This window comes from Carcharodon carcharias, chromosome 20, assembly GCF_017639515.1.
Source record: "Carcharodon carcharias isolate sCarCar2 chromosome 20, sCarCar2.pri, whole genome shotgun sequence".
Lineage (NCBI taxonomy): Eukaryota > Metazoa > Chordata > Chondrichthyes > Lamniformes > Lamnidae > Carcharodon > Carcharodon carcharias.
The window spans coordinates 71,996,432-72,015,897 of NC_054486.1; the positions used below are offsets into that span (position 1 = coordinate 71,996,432).

General features: G+C 40.7%; 1 protein-coding gene across 1 annotated transcript in view; it reads left to right on the forward strand.

Annotated features, from left to right (window-relative positions):
* The first annotated feature begins 11,693 nt into the window (after positions 1-11,693).
* ppp1r13bb (protein phosphatase 1, regulatory subunit 13Bb) overlaps positions 11,694-19,466 on the forward strand; it is a 105,940-nt gene continuing 98,167 nt past the window's right edge. Inside the window, exon 1 of the mRNA XM_041214060.1 lies at positions 11,694-12,094. Coding sequence (XP_041069994.1) covers positions 12,086-12,094 — 9 coding nt within the window. The 5' untranslated portion in view covers positions 11,694-12,085. The remainder of the gene's footprint in view (positions 12,095-19,466) is intronic.

The following is a 19,466-nucleotide window of genomic DNA, read 5'->3' on the forward strand; positions in this document are numbered from 1 at the left end:
CATGGGGTTACCACCATCCACTACCTGCAAATTCCCCTCCAATCCACACATTATCCTGACTTGGAACTATATTGCCATTCCTTCACTATCGTTGGGTCAAAATCCTGGAACTCCCTTCCTACCAGCACTGTGGATGTACCTACACCACATGGACTGCAGTGGTCCAAGAAAAATTAGGGACGAGCAATAAATGCAGGCCTAGCCACCAACATTATATCCTGTGAAAGAATTTTTAAACAACTAACCTCTCCCAATTCTTATGAAGGGCCATTGATCTGAAACGTTAACTCTACTTTTCTCTCCACAAGTACTGCCTGACCTGGATTTTTCTAGCATTTTTGTTTTTGTTCCCCACACACTCAAGTTCTCCAGTTTTAAAACAGAGGAAAATATTATTTTGAAGAGTTAGAAATCCAACCATATCTTAATTTGGGATTGCATTGGACCAGATTGGCACAATAAAGTACTTGTTTATGAGAACAATGGACCTATGTTTTTCAACTAAAGTCCAAAGCTTTTAGATTTTTCTAGGTTAACCCTGGGGATTTGTACTGATTTGCCAGTTTCTTATTTATAGAAACACAGTCTTCGAGGGACTGTAGGCCTCTCTCTTGTTAGAGAGAGAGAAGTGGTTTTGGCTTGAGGGGCACCACTCCACAACAAGCATGGCTGATCAGCAATCTTTCCTGCTTCTACTGTAGGCTTGTTGGAAGGATTAGCAGTTGATGTATCAACCTGTTTGGCCACATCGTGAACATACCTTCCATGGCTAACAAGTCCTGGAGCTCCTGGCTCAGACATTTGGGGGGGGGGGGGGGGGCTACATACCGAGCGACAATACCTCAGAGAAATATGTCACCTTTACATAATATTAATCTTGTTATTCTTGTCCTTACAGGTAAAAAGGCAGTAAAAGACAGTAAGTATTATCCATTTGTCTCCTCCAAGCTGAACATGAAGTCTTTAAAGTTGGGCCAACCCAAAAGTTGGGTTTTTTCATAACTTTCGCATCTTTTATGCATAACTATTTAGCACTGTCGAAGTGACCAGCACTCCCTCAAACTTGCTTTGGTTCAGTGGTAACACTATTGCCTCTAAGTCAGTAGGTTATATGTTCAAATCCAACTCCAGATACTTGCACATATAATGTTGGCTGATGTTTCAGTGAGGTTTTGAGGACATGCTGCATTATTGGAGGTGCAATCCTATGAAATTAATGCTGAATTGAGGTGCCATCTTCTCCCTCAGGTGGAAGTGAAAGTTTCTGTAGCTATATTTGAATAAGAGCAGGGAAATCCTGCTAGTGAAGTGCTCAGTCCTTATCCATAAAATAACATTAAAAAACAGATTTACTTATTGCTGTTTATGGGACCATGCTGCGTTTCTGCAAATTTCTTGCATTCTTTTCAGTCTTTTTTCTCCAGGACACACACATCATAGTAGATGTTAATAATATCTCTTTGGAAACTCAATGTTTATTGCACATTTTACTGATGATATGGCAGTGGGACTCAGTTTAGCCACAGATGGTTTGTTGGTTTCTTTTGAAGGGGCATCTAGTGCCACTTACAGAATTGCTTTAAGAAATGATCCAATAAATGTGGCCATGCAAATGGCTGCCATTGATTTCAGGCCTACAACAGCCAACAATTTGCATTTGTATACAGCCTTTAGCAAAATACCTCATAACAGAACTAGGGACCAGGCTCAAACAGAAATAGGAAATTGGATAATGATAGTGGCCATGAAGGTGATGGTAGATTGAGCTCCAAATTGGAATTTAGATGGGCTAAGGTCTCCCACTGATGGTAGAGGAAATGAAACAGACAACATATAGAACTAGGTCTGAAGAGATGACTGCTTTGCAATTGATGAATTGAGGGAAGGGGAGTCAAAGGAAGTAAACAAGATCAGGTCAATAAGGGAGCAGAATTTTTTCGTCAGTTAGAATGTGGGTAGTGAAGTTGTGATTTTTTTCTTGGTCTTGGTATGGTTGAGCTCAAGGCCAAAGAGAGTTGGAAAAATTGAATCTAGAGCTCACAAAAGCCTGGATCAGGATTTCAGTAGTGGCAGGAAGTTTTTAAAATTATGCTTTATATGGCACCTTATTCATCAAATCTTTGTTCTGGTTGTCTAGCCTCTAATGGTTTGGGAAGGCTAATTTTTTAAATATGCTGTCTGTTGTAGAATTGGGACATGCAGTCAACCATGTTCCCAGATTTAATCCCTCAAAGGAACCATAGACATTTATAACACTGACGAAGACTACTTGGCTCATCATATCTGTGCTGGCTTATTATTCAAATAATCCAAAACTAATTGCGTGGCCCTGCTCTCTCCCCATAATCTTGTATTCTTTCCTACCCATGATAAAATAGTCTGCCAGTACTCATGTTGTAAGCTAACAAAAAAATGGAAAAGTGCCTTTGGAATGCCATCCTAGCATGAGTCAGTGCCACTCCGTGACTTTACTGAACTGTATGGGTGGTTGACTGCTCAGTTTGTCCACAGTTGAAAGAATGAAGACCCATGCCTCCAGAGCTGCAACATATATTTTACATGTTGTCTTCCAATGTTGCAGTCAGACTCCATTCTTTAAATAAATTTTAATGTATTTAGAAATACAAGTGTTCCTTCATTTATCTTTATGGAGTTGGATGCTGACAACCCTAACATGGTGCATTTATGTTTCACATGCACATAAATAACAATTTATATGTTAATATATTATATACATATAAATGTATATAATGATTATCATTCTCTACATCTCTACATCCACCCTACCTATCTTTACCACATTCACCCTCCCACCTCTCAGAATATTTTCATCCCACATGCAATATTGAGGTAAGTCAACCACAACAATGTGGCTGAGTCTTAACCATCCTTTGAAATGGCCGAGTGAGCCACTCAGTTCAAGGGCAATTAGAGATGGACAACAAATGCTGGCCTTGCATCCCATGAAATCATTTTTTAAAAAGACATTTGCCTCTAAACCAGAAGATGGTGACAGTTTAAGCCACTGCAGCACATGAGTACCTAATTTAGGTGCATAAGTCACTGCCATCTTTTGAATGAGATGTTAAATGAGGTCTTGTTCCAAGGCCCCATTGTACTCTTGGAAAAGAACAGGGGAGTTCTCCTGGCACTTGGACCAGCATTAATTCTTCATTATATAGTTAAGATACTGTACTAGCAACTGGAGGTTGTGAATTGGAATCTCACCATGGCTAGTTGTGGAACTAAATTCAATAAATCTAATAACGTTGGCGAGTAATGGGAATTGATCACAAAATCTGCTGGATTTTTGTAAAAACGTAACTGGTTCACTAACATCCTTTTGGCGAAGGGAACCAGCCTGTCCTACCCAATTGGGTCTACATTGACTCGAGTCCCACAATTTAATGGTTAACTTGTAATGCCCTCAGGGCAACTAAAGGGCAGTAAATTTTATTTTGTCAATATGTCCCACATTCCAAGAATGAATGAAGCTAACCAACACCACCAAAACAAATTACCTGGCATGGGCATTAACCCAGTGCTTTTTGGACCTCGCTGTGTGAAAGTGGTTACGTATTTGCCCACATATGTGGCTGTACTGCAAAAGTAATTAATTAGCTCTGATATTCCTTGGGACTCATTCTGAGAATGTGAAAGGTGCTCTGTAAATACAATGTGTGGATAACAGTGAAAGCAATCAACAAAGGCTTCATAATCCTTCTTGGATTCATAATCCTATCTAGGCTTTATTCTTTTAAACACCATGCAGTTAAAGACTGAGGTATTTTGCAACATGTTTCAATGAATTTGCAGAATCAGCTGCTTGCATTCATATAGCAATTTCCAAATAGGAAGCATAATAGGCGTTTTGCAGAGGAGAATAAATAAATGGCCACTGAATTATTCTGGGATGAAGGATGCATGACCAAAGGGGTAAGGGGATGTAAGATTGGAGGAGGTGGAGCTGGGTGGACCAAGGCAGTGGATGAGTTTGTTAATGAGAATTTAAAATTCAATGAGTTTGCAGACACAAATCAGCGTGCATTGTCAAGGATGGGGCTGATGGTAAGCAGGAGTTGGATACGATTAGAATTTTGGACAATTTGGGGTTTATGGAACAAGGAAAATCTAAGGATAACAAAAGTGTGGTATGGAGGTTGGTCAAGTGGAAGTTTGAGATTAGCATAGGGGTGTATTTGAAGCTCAGCTGTGGGTTGGTCAGGATGCAGAGTTATTGAGTGGTTTGATTCTGCTTCTCCAGCCAGGGAAGTTTGGGTTAGTGCTAAAGGAATGGTGGTCATGGCTTGAACTGAAAGCAATGGCTTTAGTTTTCAGACAGACAAATGTAGTAGTAGTTGAGAATGATATTTGGATCAAGGGTGGGTTTTTTAGGAAATGATTGCTTGTTTTGAAAGGGAGATGCAATGCCTGATCATAGGGAGCCATTAACAGTATAGATAAGCTTGAGACCAAGAAAGCCATTTGGCTTGGATTTCAGAGCAACACTTTGGAGCAGCTTAAAACAGTGAACCAGGAGCCAGTCTGTAGGTTCAGAGCCCACCTTTAGAATGTAAAATTGAAGTGTGACATCACAGGGAAGTGGGTAAGTGGTTGGTTGGTGAATATTTTCTCTCTCCTCTAAACTAGAGAAATTCAATCTGGTTAAATATTGAAATAATAAGAATTAACGCACAAACAAGACTAGAGGCATTAATTAAAATAATTAGTTAATTGAAACACTTGAGGATGGCAAGGCAGGTGATGTGTTGCAGCTGCAGTTTGTGGTAGCTGGTGAATGCCAATGTGATCTATGGAAAACACATCTGCAGTTAGTCTACAGCTTGAGGAACTTTGGTTCAAGAGTTAATTAGCTGGAGTCTGAGCTTTGAACACTGCGACGCAACAGGGAGGGGGAAAGTTACCTGGACACTTTGTCCCAGAAGGCATTCACAACCCTTAGGCTAGGGTCTTCTGATTTTGGTCCATGGTCAGGGACAGGAGGGAGTGAGGTAGGTATGGGGTGATTGAGAAGGCAGAAGTGCAGGAGCCTCAGCCTTTGCAATTGTCCAAAAGGTTTGAGTTTCTTGCAACTTGAATGGATGAGAGTGGGGCCTGCAGGGTGAATGAGCAAAGTGACCATGGCACCATGGTACAAGAAGCCATTCAAGTGAAGGGAATAAATAGGAATGTAAGGGACAATATAGTCAGGGGATAGACACAGTTCTCTGTAGCTGAAAGCATGAATCGAGAAGGCTGTGTTGCCTGTCTGGTGCCAGGGTTTGGGAGGTCTGTTTGGGGCTGGAAAGGAACTTGCAGTGGGAGGGGCAGGATCCAGTTGTTGTGATCCACATAGATAAGATCATGAAGGAGGTTTTGCTTAGGGAGTAAGAGCAGCAGGACTAAATTTAAAAAGCAGAACCCCAAGAGGATAATTTCTGGATTATTAACTGAGCCAGAAGCAAATTGGCTCAGTTAATATGATTTGGGAGTTGAATGTGAGACTCAAAGATTGGTGTGAGAGAAATGGGTTTCAATTCATGGGGCACTGGCACTGGAGAAATTGGGAGCTGCACTGTTGGGACGGTCTCCACTTGAACCGTGCCAGACCAGTGTTCTGGCATGTCATATAACTAGGGGTGGTAGAGTGGGGGTAGTGGGGGTGAGGGATCATATATGTGGTGAATTAAAGGGAAAGGACAAGACAAGAGAGAAAGGTAGCAATAGGGGTATTTATAATCAAAACTTGGCAGGAAGGGACAGAGCGTACAAACTAAGGAAAGTGCCAGCAATAAGGGCAGTGTTTGCAAAGATAGTATAAAGGCATGCCTAAAGGCTGTATCTGAATGCAAGCTTCATTCATAACAAAATATGAATTGTCAGCTCAAACAGAATTAAATATGTATGACCTAAAAACCATTGTAGAGACATAGTTACAAGCTGAACAAGGCTGAGTCCTGAATATTCAAGGGTACTTGAAATTTTGGAAGAACAGGAAGCTAGGAAAAAGTGGTGGATTAGCTCTGTTAATTGAGGATGGTGTTAGTACAATAGTGAGAGATGACCTTAGTCCTAAAGATCCAAGATGTAGAATCAGTTAGGGTAGAGATCAGAAATAACAAAGGTAAGAAGTCACTTGTGGCTGTAGTTTATAGGCCCCCTTACAGTAACTACATTGCAGGATGGTGTATACAGGAAGAAATAATGGAGACTTGTTAGAAAGGTATGGCAATAATCATGGGTGATTTTAATCTATACATAGATTGGATGAATCAGATCAGCAAAGGTAGCCTGGAAGGTGAGTTCAGTGGGTTTTGGGACTATTTCTTAAAGAAGCATGTTCTAAAGCTAACCAGAGATCAGGCTATTCTAGACCTGATAACTTGCAATGAGACAGATTTAATTAATGACCTTAAAAGTGCCTCTAGGTAGCAGTGATCATAACATGATTGAATTTTGCATTCAGTTTGGGGGAGAGAAGAGTGGGTCTATGACTAGTGATTGAAACTTAAAGATAATATTAGACCACAATTAAACTTGAAGTCAATTACAAGCGTATGAAGACAGACCTGGCTAAAGTGAACTGGGGAATTAGGTTGAGGGGTAGGTCAGTAGGGATGCAGTGGCAGACTTTTAAGGAGATATAACAGCAAAGATGCATTCCCATTGAGAAAGACTGTAGGAGAAGGATGCACCATCCATGGCTAAGTAAGGAATTTAAAGATGATATCAAATTGAAAGAAAAAGCGTACACTTCTGTGAAAATTGATAGGTCAGAAGATTGAACAGAATTTGAACACCAGCAAAGAATCACTAAAAATCAAATTTGGGAGAAATTTGAATGAGAAAGCTAGTCAGAAATATAAAAACAGGCAGTAAGAGTTTCCACAAGTATTTAAAAAGGAAGCGAGTTATTCCTTGAGAGAGCAAGTCTAGGGAATTAGTAAAGGGAAACAAGGAGGTACCATAGAACACTACAGACCATTTGGCCCTTCTAGTCTGTGCCAAAATATTATTCTGCTAGTCCCATTGACCTGCACCTAGTCCATAACCCTCCAGACCTCTCCCATCCATGTATCTATCTAATTTATTCTTAAAACTTAAGAGTGAGCCTGCATTTACCACGTCAGATGGTAGCTCGTTCCACACTCTCACCACTCTGAGTGAAGAAGTTCCCCCTAAACCTTTCCCCTTTCACCCTAAAGCCATGTCCTCTCATGTTTATTTCTCCTGATCTAAGTGGGAAGAGCCTACTCGCATTTACTCTGTTTATACCCCTCATAATTTTGTAAACTTCTATCATATCTCCCCTCATTCTTCTACGCTCCAAGGAATAAGGTGCCGGAAGCGTTGGAAAGAGATTTTGTCTGTTTTCACTAGAAGACACAAATAATATCCAAGACATACTTGTAAATCGAGGTGAAAGGAAAAGAGGAACTTTAAACAATTATTATCATCAGGGAAAGGGTACTCTGAAAATAATCAGAACTAAAGGCTGACAAATCCCCTGCACCTGATTGACTTCATTCTAGGGTCTTAAAAGAAGAGGCCGCAGAGATAGATGCATTGATTGGAATTTCCCAAATTCCCTAGATTCTGGAAAGGTTCCATCAGATTGAAGAACAGCAAATGTAACTCCTTTATTCAAGAAAGGAGTGAGACAGAAAGCAAGATACTGCAGGCTAGTTAGTCTAACATCTGTCATAAGAAAAATGCTAGAATCTGTTATTAGTAGGCCACTTAAATCTGAATGCAATCAGACAGTCAACGTGGTTTTGTGATAGGGAAATGGTGTTTGACTAATTTATTTGAGTTCTTTGAGGAAGTAACAAGCAATGCAGATAAAGGGGAACCTATAGATGTGGTGTACTTAGATTTCCAAAAGGCATGTGATGAGGTGCCACATCAAAGGTTGTGCTATACAAAATAAGAGCTCATGGTGTAGGGGGTAATATTAGCATGGATAGAGGATTGATTAGCTAACAGGAAGCAGAGGGTAAGGATAAATGGATCATTTGTCAGTTGGCAAGCTGTAACCAGTGGAGTGCCACAGGCATCCATGCTGGGGCCTGAACTATTTACAATCCAAATCAATGACTTGGATGAAGGAATCGAATGTATGGTTGCTAAATGTGCTGATGACACAAAGATAGGTAGGAAAGTAAATTGTGAAGAGGACATAAGGTATCTGCAATGGGATGTAGATAGGTTGAATGGACCAAACTTTGGCAGATGGCATATAATGTGGAAAACTGTCAGCTTATCCACTTTGGCAGGAAGAATAGAAAAACAGCAAATATTTAAATAGAGACTACAGAACTCTTGATGTACCAGGACACCCAGATCCCTCTGTACATCAGTCGTAAAAGGTTAGTATGCAGGTACAACAAGTGATTAGGAAGGGAAATGGAATGTTGTTTATTGAAAGGGGAATTGCATATAAAGGTAGGGAAATCTTGCTAGAATTGTTCAGGGCTTTGGTGAGATCACATCTGGAGTAGTGTGTGCAGTTTTGGTCTCCTTACTAAAGAAAGGATACAATTGCATTTGAAGCAGTTCAGAGATGGTTCACTCGACTGATTCCTGGAATGAAGGGTTTATCTTAACAGGAAATGTTGGACAAGTTGGGCCTGACCCATTGGAATTTAGAAAAATGAGAGGTGATCTTATTGAAACATAAGATACTGAGGTGATTTGATAGGGAGGATGTTTCCATTTGTGGCAGAAACTTGAACCAGGGGCCACAGTTTAAGAATGAAGTCTACCGTTTAAGATGGCTGAGAATTTTTTTCTCTCAAAGGGTCATGAAAATATGAAATACTCTTCCTCCTAAAGCAGTGGAGGCTGGGTCATTGAATTTATTCACAGCAGAGTTAGACAGATTTTTGATAGACAAGGGAATCAAGGGTTATGGGGAACAGGCGGCAAAGTGTAGTTGAGACCACAACCAATTCAGCCATGATCTTATTGAATAGCAGAGAAGGTTCAAAGGGCTGAATGGCCTATTCCTGTTCCCAAGTTCCGTCCAATGTTCCCACCTACCAGCGTTACTCATCTCCCACACCTTTCATCCTTGTGATGTAATTTGTACTGAAGTGCAGCCAAGTAGGTGTAAGTTAATATGTGCAGAAAAGGAAGAGACGATCCATCAGTCTGGATAAACTCAAGTATTTCCTGGTGGTTAAGGAGATCTACCAAATCTAAGGGTGATCTTTGAGGTTGGTTTTTGTACTCCAGCACTTGAATGTTTTGGCAGTCAGAATTAGATGAAGTATTCAGGGTACAGTCTGGCCAGATGTGCTACCTGTTTCTCTTTTTCAGAACCACCAGTCAATAACTGTACAGCATATCCTTAATAGAAATTATCTTTATCTACTGCCCCATGTTCTACATGGTAGATTATCTACTTGATTTTCTCTTAGTGTTGCCATTTTATTATCACCTCAATTTGAGTTAGAAATGTTTTATTGTGTATTAAAGTTTTGTTTTTTAACCATATCTAGAATCTTCCAGTCAAGGACATTGATACCACTACTGAGGTACATGGACTTGTGCTAGAATCATGTGAACCACCGCTGAATGAAATGGGTTACAGAAGAATGACCATCATCTGGAAGCATACTATGTGTTTTGTTCAAACTTGTACAATGTTTATGAAATTATAGCAATAAATGTTGCTTTGGAAGTTCAAGTTTCTTTTTAAATAGATATTCTGTTTGTTATTTTTATACTGAAAACATGACCTTTACACAAACTAAACCAGTTCCAAACAGCAGTAATTAGTTAAGAGTGTCTGTAGTGGTTTTACTTTCATTCTGCTACTCTGACATTACTGTTATTGTTTTTAATCAAGATTGCATCACAAGCTTGGAATGAATGGGTGGAGGCAACTGTTGAATACTGCTTTGTTATTATTTGGATTACTTTTATTTTTCCAAGGTCTCATTGCATAAGCTTGGGTGGAAGCAGTTTATGAGTGTTAGTACATGTACCCCTATTTCATGCAACTATTCACATCACACAACTATTTAGGATATGTGTCCTTTCCTCCATCCATCCTTATTTTTGGAAAAAGAATGTCAACTCATATCAGTCCAGTCAAGGCTGCACGTAAATTTCATAGAAAACGGTAAAAAGCAATAAGAACCAAAAATACTGATTTTATAATGTCCTAACAGGAGGCTGTTCAGTCCATCGTGCCAGTCAGTTCTTCGAAAGCCATCAATTAGTTCCTTTCACCTTCATGTATTTCTCCAGTTTTCTTTTGAAAGTTATAAATTAAATCTGCTTACCCCCACCATTTCAGACTCTGCATTCCAGATCGTCATAACTTGTGGTGTAAAGCAAAACTCATCTTGTCTGGTAGTTTTGCCAATTATTTGTTCTGATGAAAGGTCATTGGCCTGAAACATTAACTCTTTCTGCACAGATGTTGTCAGCCCTGCTCTGTATTTCGAGCATTTTCTGCTTTGCCCCATGGTTATTGAACCAATTCAGTTTGATTATTGGAGTAAAGTTTTCATGCTTTGGCTGAAAACACCTGCCTGGTTTCATCAAATTGATGCACTTTAGAATTGGACTAACTGATTTTTTTTTCTTAGATGGTGCCCCTCCTCAACCAAGAAAACTATTTCCTTGAAAATTAAAACTTTTAAATACTGCCAATGAGTTTTTCTCAGGAGGGTGACTAATATTTGATTTGTGAAATTGTCCTGCTATAAGGTAGACTCAAGATAAATTAATTTTAAACTCAGGAAATTATGAATTTCAAGCTTTTGCTCATCAAACTTTGCCCCCAACATAAAAACAAAAAAACTGCGGATGCTGGAAATCCAAAACAAAAACAGAATTACCTGGAAAAACTCAGCAGGTCTGGCAAAATCGGCGGAGAAAAGCGTTGACGTTTCGAGTCCTCATGACCCTTCGACAGAACTTGAGTTCGAGTCCAAGAAAGAGTTGAAATATCTTATATAAGATAATATAATAAGATATTTCAACTCTTTCTTGGACTCGAACTCAAGTTCTGTCGAAGGGTCATGAGGACTCGAAACGTCAACTCTTCTTCTCCGCCGATGCTGCCAGACCTGCTGAGTTTTTCCAGGTAATTGTTTTTGTTTTGCCCCAAACATGTTACGGGTTAAATGCCAGGTTGTCTGTCGGCTACGATTAATCTCTCAAGTTACCTTACTAAACTTCTCTGTTCGCTTTTTCATCACTTGGCACTAATCTCTAGCAGAAAATATGAGCTGGATGGGGGCTATGCTGACCTTGTGCTAGATCATGCTTTTTTTTAAACGATTGCCAGTTTTCGGTTTAAAGCATCGTCGGACAGCAGGTGGCGATCATTGTGCATCATAGCTGATGTGATACCTAGGCGAGTTGCTGCAATGTTCCTCATCTCCTCTGCATTGCTCAGCCTCTCCTACAGACCATCAGGAGACGACAATTAATTTACATTCCAGGGATACCAAACTACTTGTGCTGGCGTATCCCGCCCGCTTGTAAGATCGACCCAACCATTTGCGCAAACCATGACAGTTTTGAGACAACGGTGGTGAGATTTCAATATAGGAAAGTCGAGGGAAGCAGTGCGTATTTTTTTAAAAAAAAGACTTTGTACTGTAAAGAAACGCCGTAAATTGAAGTGTCTGCCGGCCGCCGGCACCAATCCTACCTGACGCCCAGGCTCCCGATGACGCCGGGGGCGGGGTGTCAGCTGACTAGGCCTCGCGCTCCCGCTCGTGGCTTCCGCGCGCCGCCCCCGCCCCCGCCCGGGACCGAGCCTCAACGAAAGTGGCTTCAAACTCTGGCAGCGCCGAGCCGTCCACGCCAGCTGCGATCCGGGCCACAGCCCTGCAATCAGCTCGCCGCCTCCTGCCATTTTTTAAATCGCCGCCCGTTGACGTTGTTGTCTCCTTGGCTCGAGAGCGAAGGGTGAAGTCAGCAGCGGCCTGGAGTTGGACGGGTGCCCCAGTCAGACCCCTCCCCTCCCAGCTGCAACTGCTGCCGGCGGCCGCTCGGGATCAGAGGAAATTGAACCCTTTCTCTTGGTCGCATGGTGGGGTTGTGCTGAGATATCGCCAAAATGATGCCGGTGAGTGTTTGTCTGCTTCTGTCCTGGGACTTAATAACGTGAATTAACATGATTTAAGGAGAAGCTAAGTATCCTTTTCAAATAATTTCTCACCCACGGAAGGGAAAATCCAGGAAATTTACTGTATGGGGTTTTGACGCTATCGTGGTAGAAGAAAGCAATAACTAAAATACCGCAGTGAGCTCCTTTCTACCAGATCATTGCTCGTTATTCAGATAACGTCCAAATGCTGTGTTATTTATATTTTAACATTCACGTTGACCAAAATATTATTTTAATAAACTGAAAGGAAACCTCTGCTCGGTTGTCTTTTGTGAAATGGTTTAGATGAGTTTTGATGTTTACACATATTCAGTTTTCTAAGATGTTCATTGTACCATTTTAATTACTGTGATTTAATAAAGACTTGAAAACAGTGCGTAAAATTCCGCTGCGCGAATAAAGCGAAAATATAACTGGAAAGTACTATTATGTTATTGTACTATATTAAAAACAAACTTTGAAAAAAGTAGAACTTCTTGATAATTGTAGGGAATGTAAATTAAGTTCACTCTGGATCAAAAAGGCATTTCACCAAGTAATATTTTGGTGACATGTCAACAAATAAAGCTATTATTTATACCTCAGCAGCGGAAAAGCGAGATGTAGCATTTTTTGCTATATTTGAGATAGCCTTTATCCTTCCAAGTATTGCATCAAAGATTTTTGCTATAGATAGAAACTGCAACATCAAGAACTTGTTATACAATATTGCATATTCACTAGCTTTGGTTCTTGGCTTGATAAGGCCATGTCTTTTTTTAATTTGAAGCCTAGAACAAAAATACCACTAGTGTGTAGGTTTGCATTATGCTATTATTTACCCAATATTAATATGTTTTTAATTGAACTTTTTGAATTCATGGAGAGATTAGTCTTCAGATAGCTTTGGGAATGAGTCGATGATAACTGCATTATTTATGTTCATGGCTGTTGAATAGAGTTTTAACTAATGAAGCAAAAATGTTTTCAGTGGAACCCCTCCCTTTGCAACCTAATCTTCAATCGTTTAATTTTTTTCTCAATCCCTCCCTTCCTCTCGCTTAAGATTTTGCTTTTCCTCCTCTAACAGAAACAAATGAACTTCTTGTGAATATGCACATTTAATGTTTTGCACTTACTGGAAAAGTAGTGAAGATCCTGTTATTTATTTGCTTTATAATTTTTTTGCCTCATTCACTGTCCTTTCTATATTTCTGTTTGGTTGGGAGAACAATGATTTATTGATACTGTTCTGTACTGACGACGGGAGGCATATTGTGGGGCGGGATTGGCTTCATTGCTGACATTTGATGAGTTTCAGTATTAATCTACTGCATGATGTGACCTCTCAGATTTAATGTTTATATATATTTGAGTTTAGGGTTTTCCAACAACTAGATTTTCTTGAACTCAGGGAGTGAAGGGGATGAATGAAGAATGATGAGATAGGCTGGTGAGCTAGTTGATCTGCCAGATTTGTTGGGTTACCAGTCGGGGGACCTGAGGAGGATGCAAAAATCATAACTGCTTCTCCCTTTCCACTGGTTCCTGTGAGAAGCTTCAGGGGGGATATTTAAAACAGAGTTTTTTTTTTAAAGAAAGCCTTACAGATTTGATTGGCAGCCACTTAATGCTAAAGTTCAAGTCAGGTATCTACTGTTCTTTGGAGCCCTGCATCCTAATTGCAAAATAAACTGCATCCCCTTGGTGACAAGTGAGTTCAGAGGATCTTTTTAACTTGTGTGAATGGCCTGAAACTGTCTGTTGACACTCCTGAGTTATGGGTGTTTCACATTGGCAAAACAACTACACCAACTCTCTGTCTCCTAGTGAGATAAATTTCATTTGGCTGTAAGTTGTATTCAAGTTGTTGCATTGTTTTTATTGTAAATTTATAACTTGTGTTAAAATTGTAGTTTATAACAGTAATTAGAGAGAATCTAGTGTAAACTTTTTAAAATACTTTTTAAAAAAAAACATTCATTGATGTAAATGCACAAATCAGAACCCATCTGTGAGACTTTTTAATTGTTCAGAAGATTTATGAAATACAGAATAATACTTCTGGAGAATTGAAAATTGCTTTTTAGATAATTTAGGATGTATACACATTCTTTTGGAATCTCAACTGACCATCCTCTTCATTGATAAAGTCTGCATTTCAAAAGTTACAGAATTAAATGTTTTTGGGTTTGCACCTATCCTCTTAAGTGTCCTGTTTAAATGCTGTTGAGGAACATGCATTGGCTCTTGGGTTGTATTAAAATTAACTACTTGAATTGCTTATCACCAAAAATGTTTGGTGCCATTTGATATTTTTTTGACATTGGCCTCCTAATTTATAAATACAACACTGCAGTTTACAAATAATAATTAGAACACTTGTGTCCATTAAATATGGAGTATGTATGTTTGACTCTTGCATATATGTTTTTTTTATATCTTGTGGTTGGGTTGAAGCCAACATTCTGGCACCGCAAGGAAGATGTAAATCCTATCCTGTAACTAACTATTGTTTCTTTTTGTACACTTGCGGTTTTTGTAAGGTGAACAAAAAACTCATATAAATGTTGGGTAGTTTTGTATTTTGGAACTCCAATTTTTGTATACACGTTTCCTCTTTTTTCCACTACTGATGGTCTGACTCCTCGCTTGGTTCCACCGTTACTGCACTTCACCTGGTATTTTACCTATTCTTTACAGCCTGTTATTTAACTAGCCAGTAGGGAAGAATTGACTAAATTGCTAGTCTGCATAAAGTTATCACCTTGATATTTGTCTGAAATTGACCCTCACTGTAGAACAGTCTGGGAATTTGTATTGGTTGCTTACACTGACCAAAAAATACTAAACAAGTTAAGAATTTCCACAGAATTTTTCCAGGTATTTCTGTTTCTGTTTTTGTTAAGAATTTCCACACTCTGAAGTACAATCAGAATAAACTCAGTACTAGTTGTGCATATCCACACTTTATGCTGAACTGCAACAGAACTTTTAGCCTTGCATATAGTAATGCTTTTTTGAAGAGTGTTAAATTCAACAGACACAGACTAAGTACTTAAAAAAACTGCATGTTGTGGTTCTTATTTGTGTAGAGTCAGAGTCACAATGGCACAGAAGGAGGCAATTTGGTTCATTGAGCCCATGCTGCTCTCCCTAGGGCAATCCAATCAGTCCCATTCCCCAACTTAAGCTCTAAGTTTATTTCGCTCAAGTGCCTATTCAGTGTGCTTTAAAAATCATTCTTCATCTCTGCTTCCACCATAGTTGGCAAGTTCCAGGCCATCACCACTTGCTGAGTTTTAAAAAAAAAAGGTTTTTCCTTACATCCTACATATCTCCCCCCCCCCCCCCCAAATCTCCTGCCCAAAACCTTAAATCTTTGTCCCCTATTCATTGTACCATAAGCTAATGGGTACAACTTTTCTTTGTCTACCTTTTACATGGGATGTATATGGCACAGAAACAGGCCATTCTGCCTAACCAGTACATATCTAATCTAAACCTGTCATCAAATCTCCCCTCAATCTGCTTTGCTTCAAAAAGAAGAACCCCAGCCTCTCCGAGCCATTCTAATAAATTCCCTCTGCACCCTCTTAAGGACCTACGTATCCTTCCTAAACTGCAGTGACCCAGAACTGGGCACAGGACTGTAGTTATGGCCGAACCAGAGCTTTATATAGGTTCAGCATAACTTCTCTTGGTATGTAGTTTTCATATGTATTGAAAAATATTTTTGGTTTTGTGTAAGGATTTCTAATGGGAGAATCTTATTGCCCACTTATGCCTCTGTATAGATAAACAATATCCTTAATGTACAAAACAACCCAAGATCCTTCAAAAGATGAATGGAGAAAATAGATGAAAAAAATGGCCAATGAAGCAGGGTGGGAAGAGGTGATTGAAATCTTTAAAAGCATGCATTTTTAAAGATAAATAACTGGAGTTTAATTAAGAAATTTGTGTATAATAGGGCTTACGTGGCTTGAAAGGTTAGTGCAGGTGGGACAGGACGAGGCTGAAGGAGGTTGCAGAGATGCAGTGGGGTGAGGTCATGAAGGAACACAAAGACAAATATTTGAAGGACAGGGAGCAAATTTGTCAGTGAGAATAGAGGTGATGGGCTAGCAAGATTTGGTGGTTGAGGCATCATGAACATTATTTGCTGCTGAGAAAAGTTCACCATTTGACGATTGACATTTCAGAATTTTTAACTTTTTCCACAGACACAATTGTGTTTAAAGTGAATCCACAAAGAATAAGTTGTATAATCAGACCACATGAGCCAAAATGATGCCTTATACTCTGACTTTAATGGATAGTTATTATCGTGTCACAAGGCTCTCCAATAAGCATCAGCATCTGTTTTATTTTTGGTGTGAGATATTTTTGATTGTCATTTCAATATATACCTGCTGCTGGGCAAGTGAAGGATCAGGAAGCAAGTCCCACTTTGCTGAGTGGCAACAAAAAATGAGTAAACCACATGAGAAGCTTGTTCTTTCATAGCTTTCTGTCTGTTAACAGCAAGTCTTTATTAACAGCTTGTAACTATACACAAATATACAGTAAAGAGTAGACATGGAGCTATCTGTATCCTAGGTCTTAACACAGCTCTGGCCAACACACTGACCCTAGTCCTTGGTCTTGTGCTCCTTCCATCACTGTGTGGGCATAATGTACTCAGTCCAACATTAATCCTGTATGTGCCAAACCCTTCTACTATACACACCCTAGCCCACCCCACCAAATTCTTTATCCCATGAATACTTCAGTTCTTACAATTGTATAAGTTTTATGTATTTACCTTATTGTTACAACCTTAATGCTATTCTAACGTTATTGCTATTACAGTATTAGCATTAACAACATTCTCAATCCCCATCTCCCCCTTCAAGTACTTGAAGTGAGAGATTCACACAGTCTGGAGGCCTTATAACCCTTCCACATCTTGTTTGCTGTTCCATCGGGAGAGTAGTAGGTTCTGTTAGTTCTGGTTCTTGTTGGCTTGGAGGTTGGACTGGCATTTGTGTATCCTCATCAATAGTCCACCACTGTGCAGTGGATGGAGCCTGTCTCGGGAGAGGGTGGAGACTCCTGTTATGCCTGACTCTGCCCTCTGGCGTGCCAATTGGACAGGACCAGGACTGGTTCTCATTCTGTCAGAGGACCATTCTGTGTTTCCAAAGTCAGGGATCCAGACCTTATCACTCTGCTGCAGCTGTGGCAAATGTCTGGTGCGGTGCTGCCTGTGGTAGGCAGAAGCTTGTTTCTATCTGTAAGGACAGCTCTCTTGCTTGTGTGTCCTGGTAGTCCCTGGTAGGAGTTTCTTTGGCAGGAACGGGACTCATATATAAAGTTACCTGTCCATCAGGAGCTTGGATGGGGGCAGGCTGCACTGTAAGTGGGTGGGTCTGTTAATGAGCAGTGCGGTAAGGAAGTCCTCATTTTTCTTCAGGAGGGCCTTCACCATAAGAAACCCTTGCTCCGCTTCACTGTTTGCAGGTATCTCAGGAAGCTGGTGCAGTGGTGGAAGCTGAATATGGCTTTGTTCAAGCATTTGTTCAAGAATTGTGGGCCATTATCCAGTATGAACCTGTCCAGTTGCCATGTCTTGCGAACATCTGAGCAGTTTTAATGACTGTCTCTGTGGTGGTCGTATGAAGTTGCTTTATCTCCACCCATCTGGAGAAGTAGTCTACGACAATTAGGAAGGGTTTGCCATTGTAGTCAAACAAGTCCGTGGCCAGCCTTTCCCATGCCTGTTGGGAAATTGTGTGGGAATGATTGGCTCCCTTTGGTCCTGGCAGTGCAATGCACAAACCTGGCAATTTGTGATGGTGGTCTCTATTGCTTTGGAGATACCAGATGGTGGGTTGGGCCCGTGCCTTAGGCCTGTGTGATGCCCAGATGACACTGACCCTAGTTTATCTTCTGAAGGACATCTGCCCACAGAGAGGCTAGACTGACCAGGAGTTCATCTATGATAGTAAAGTGGCTCTGCTGTTCAAACCACGTTTTGGCTGAGCCACCACTTGGTTTCTGATGAGGCCACCATTGTTGGCAGTAAGTACGGATACAGACACACTCTTCATCGCTTAGCTGCTCTTGGCCAATCTGTTGCACGCTCTTATTGGTTGTTGGCAGGTCTGATAGTGGTTTGGGAATAGACCTCCACCTCTGCGATAAAATCTACATCCTATTTGGTTGGAAGGCCCACAATGACCCTTGAATGTGTATCTACCATTGTCTGACTCTTTTTTTTGCCCTGGACATAGATGGTCTCGTAGGCGAATATCATGAGGCGTAGGTGAAACCTCTGGATCCAAGGAGGAATTTTTGCAAGCTCCTTTTGTTTAACAAAAAGAGGAGTGGGTTGTGGTCCATCTTGATTGTGAACTTGAGGCTGCTGATATAGTCAGAAAGCTTCTCACAGGCCCATGTGACAGCAAGAGCTTCCTTCCTGATGACGGCATACCTTGTTTCCATGTCCAACAGCCCTCTAGACGCATAGTAGAGGGGTCACTGCCAGCAAATTGCTTCTGAAAGAGAACTGCCCTGAGGCCTGTGGACAAAGCATCAGCCACAATGGTGGAGGGCAGGGCTGGGCCAGAATGTTGGTGGAGAGCAACATTTCCTTGACATGAGTGAATGCATGCTCTTAATGGGCATCCTAGTACCACTCTTGGTCTTTCTTGAGCAGGTGTCTCAACAGTTCCATGACTTGTGCCCAGTGAAGTAAAAACTTCGCCAGCTGGTTTACCATTGAACAGAGGAAGGAGAGGGGAAGTCGATGATTGTCTTTGTTTTGTGTGTGTCTGCTGTGATGCCTTTGACGACGTGGCCCAGGAACTAAATGGAGGTCTTGGTAAACTCACATTTTAATATTCAGCAGCAGCTCTGTCTCTTGTGGCCACTCCAAGACTGCCATAAGCCTTTCATCATGCTCTTCCACAGTGAGCCCGTGGACCAAGACACCATCCATGGGGCAAATAACCCCTGAAGGCCCTGTAGCATGTCTGACATCAGAGCATCTCTGACGACAACATAATCTCAAAGGGCAGACGGTTGAAGAAAAATCTGCCAAAGGGAGTGATAAATGTAGTTAGGAGGCAGGAGTCCTCATTGAGGGAAAGCTGCTAGAAACCACTGTTAGGGTCTAGTTTGGAAAACACTCTGTTCCTTGAAAGCTTGGTCAGGCTCTCATCCATTGAGGACATGGGATGGGCCTCACTGCCTATAGCCTTGTTGAGCAGGCTGAGGTCCAAGCAGATGCGGAGAGACCCATTCGGTCTTTGGACTGAGACCATTCCTGAGCACCATGTGGTAGGTTGTTTGACTATTAACTATC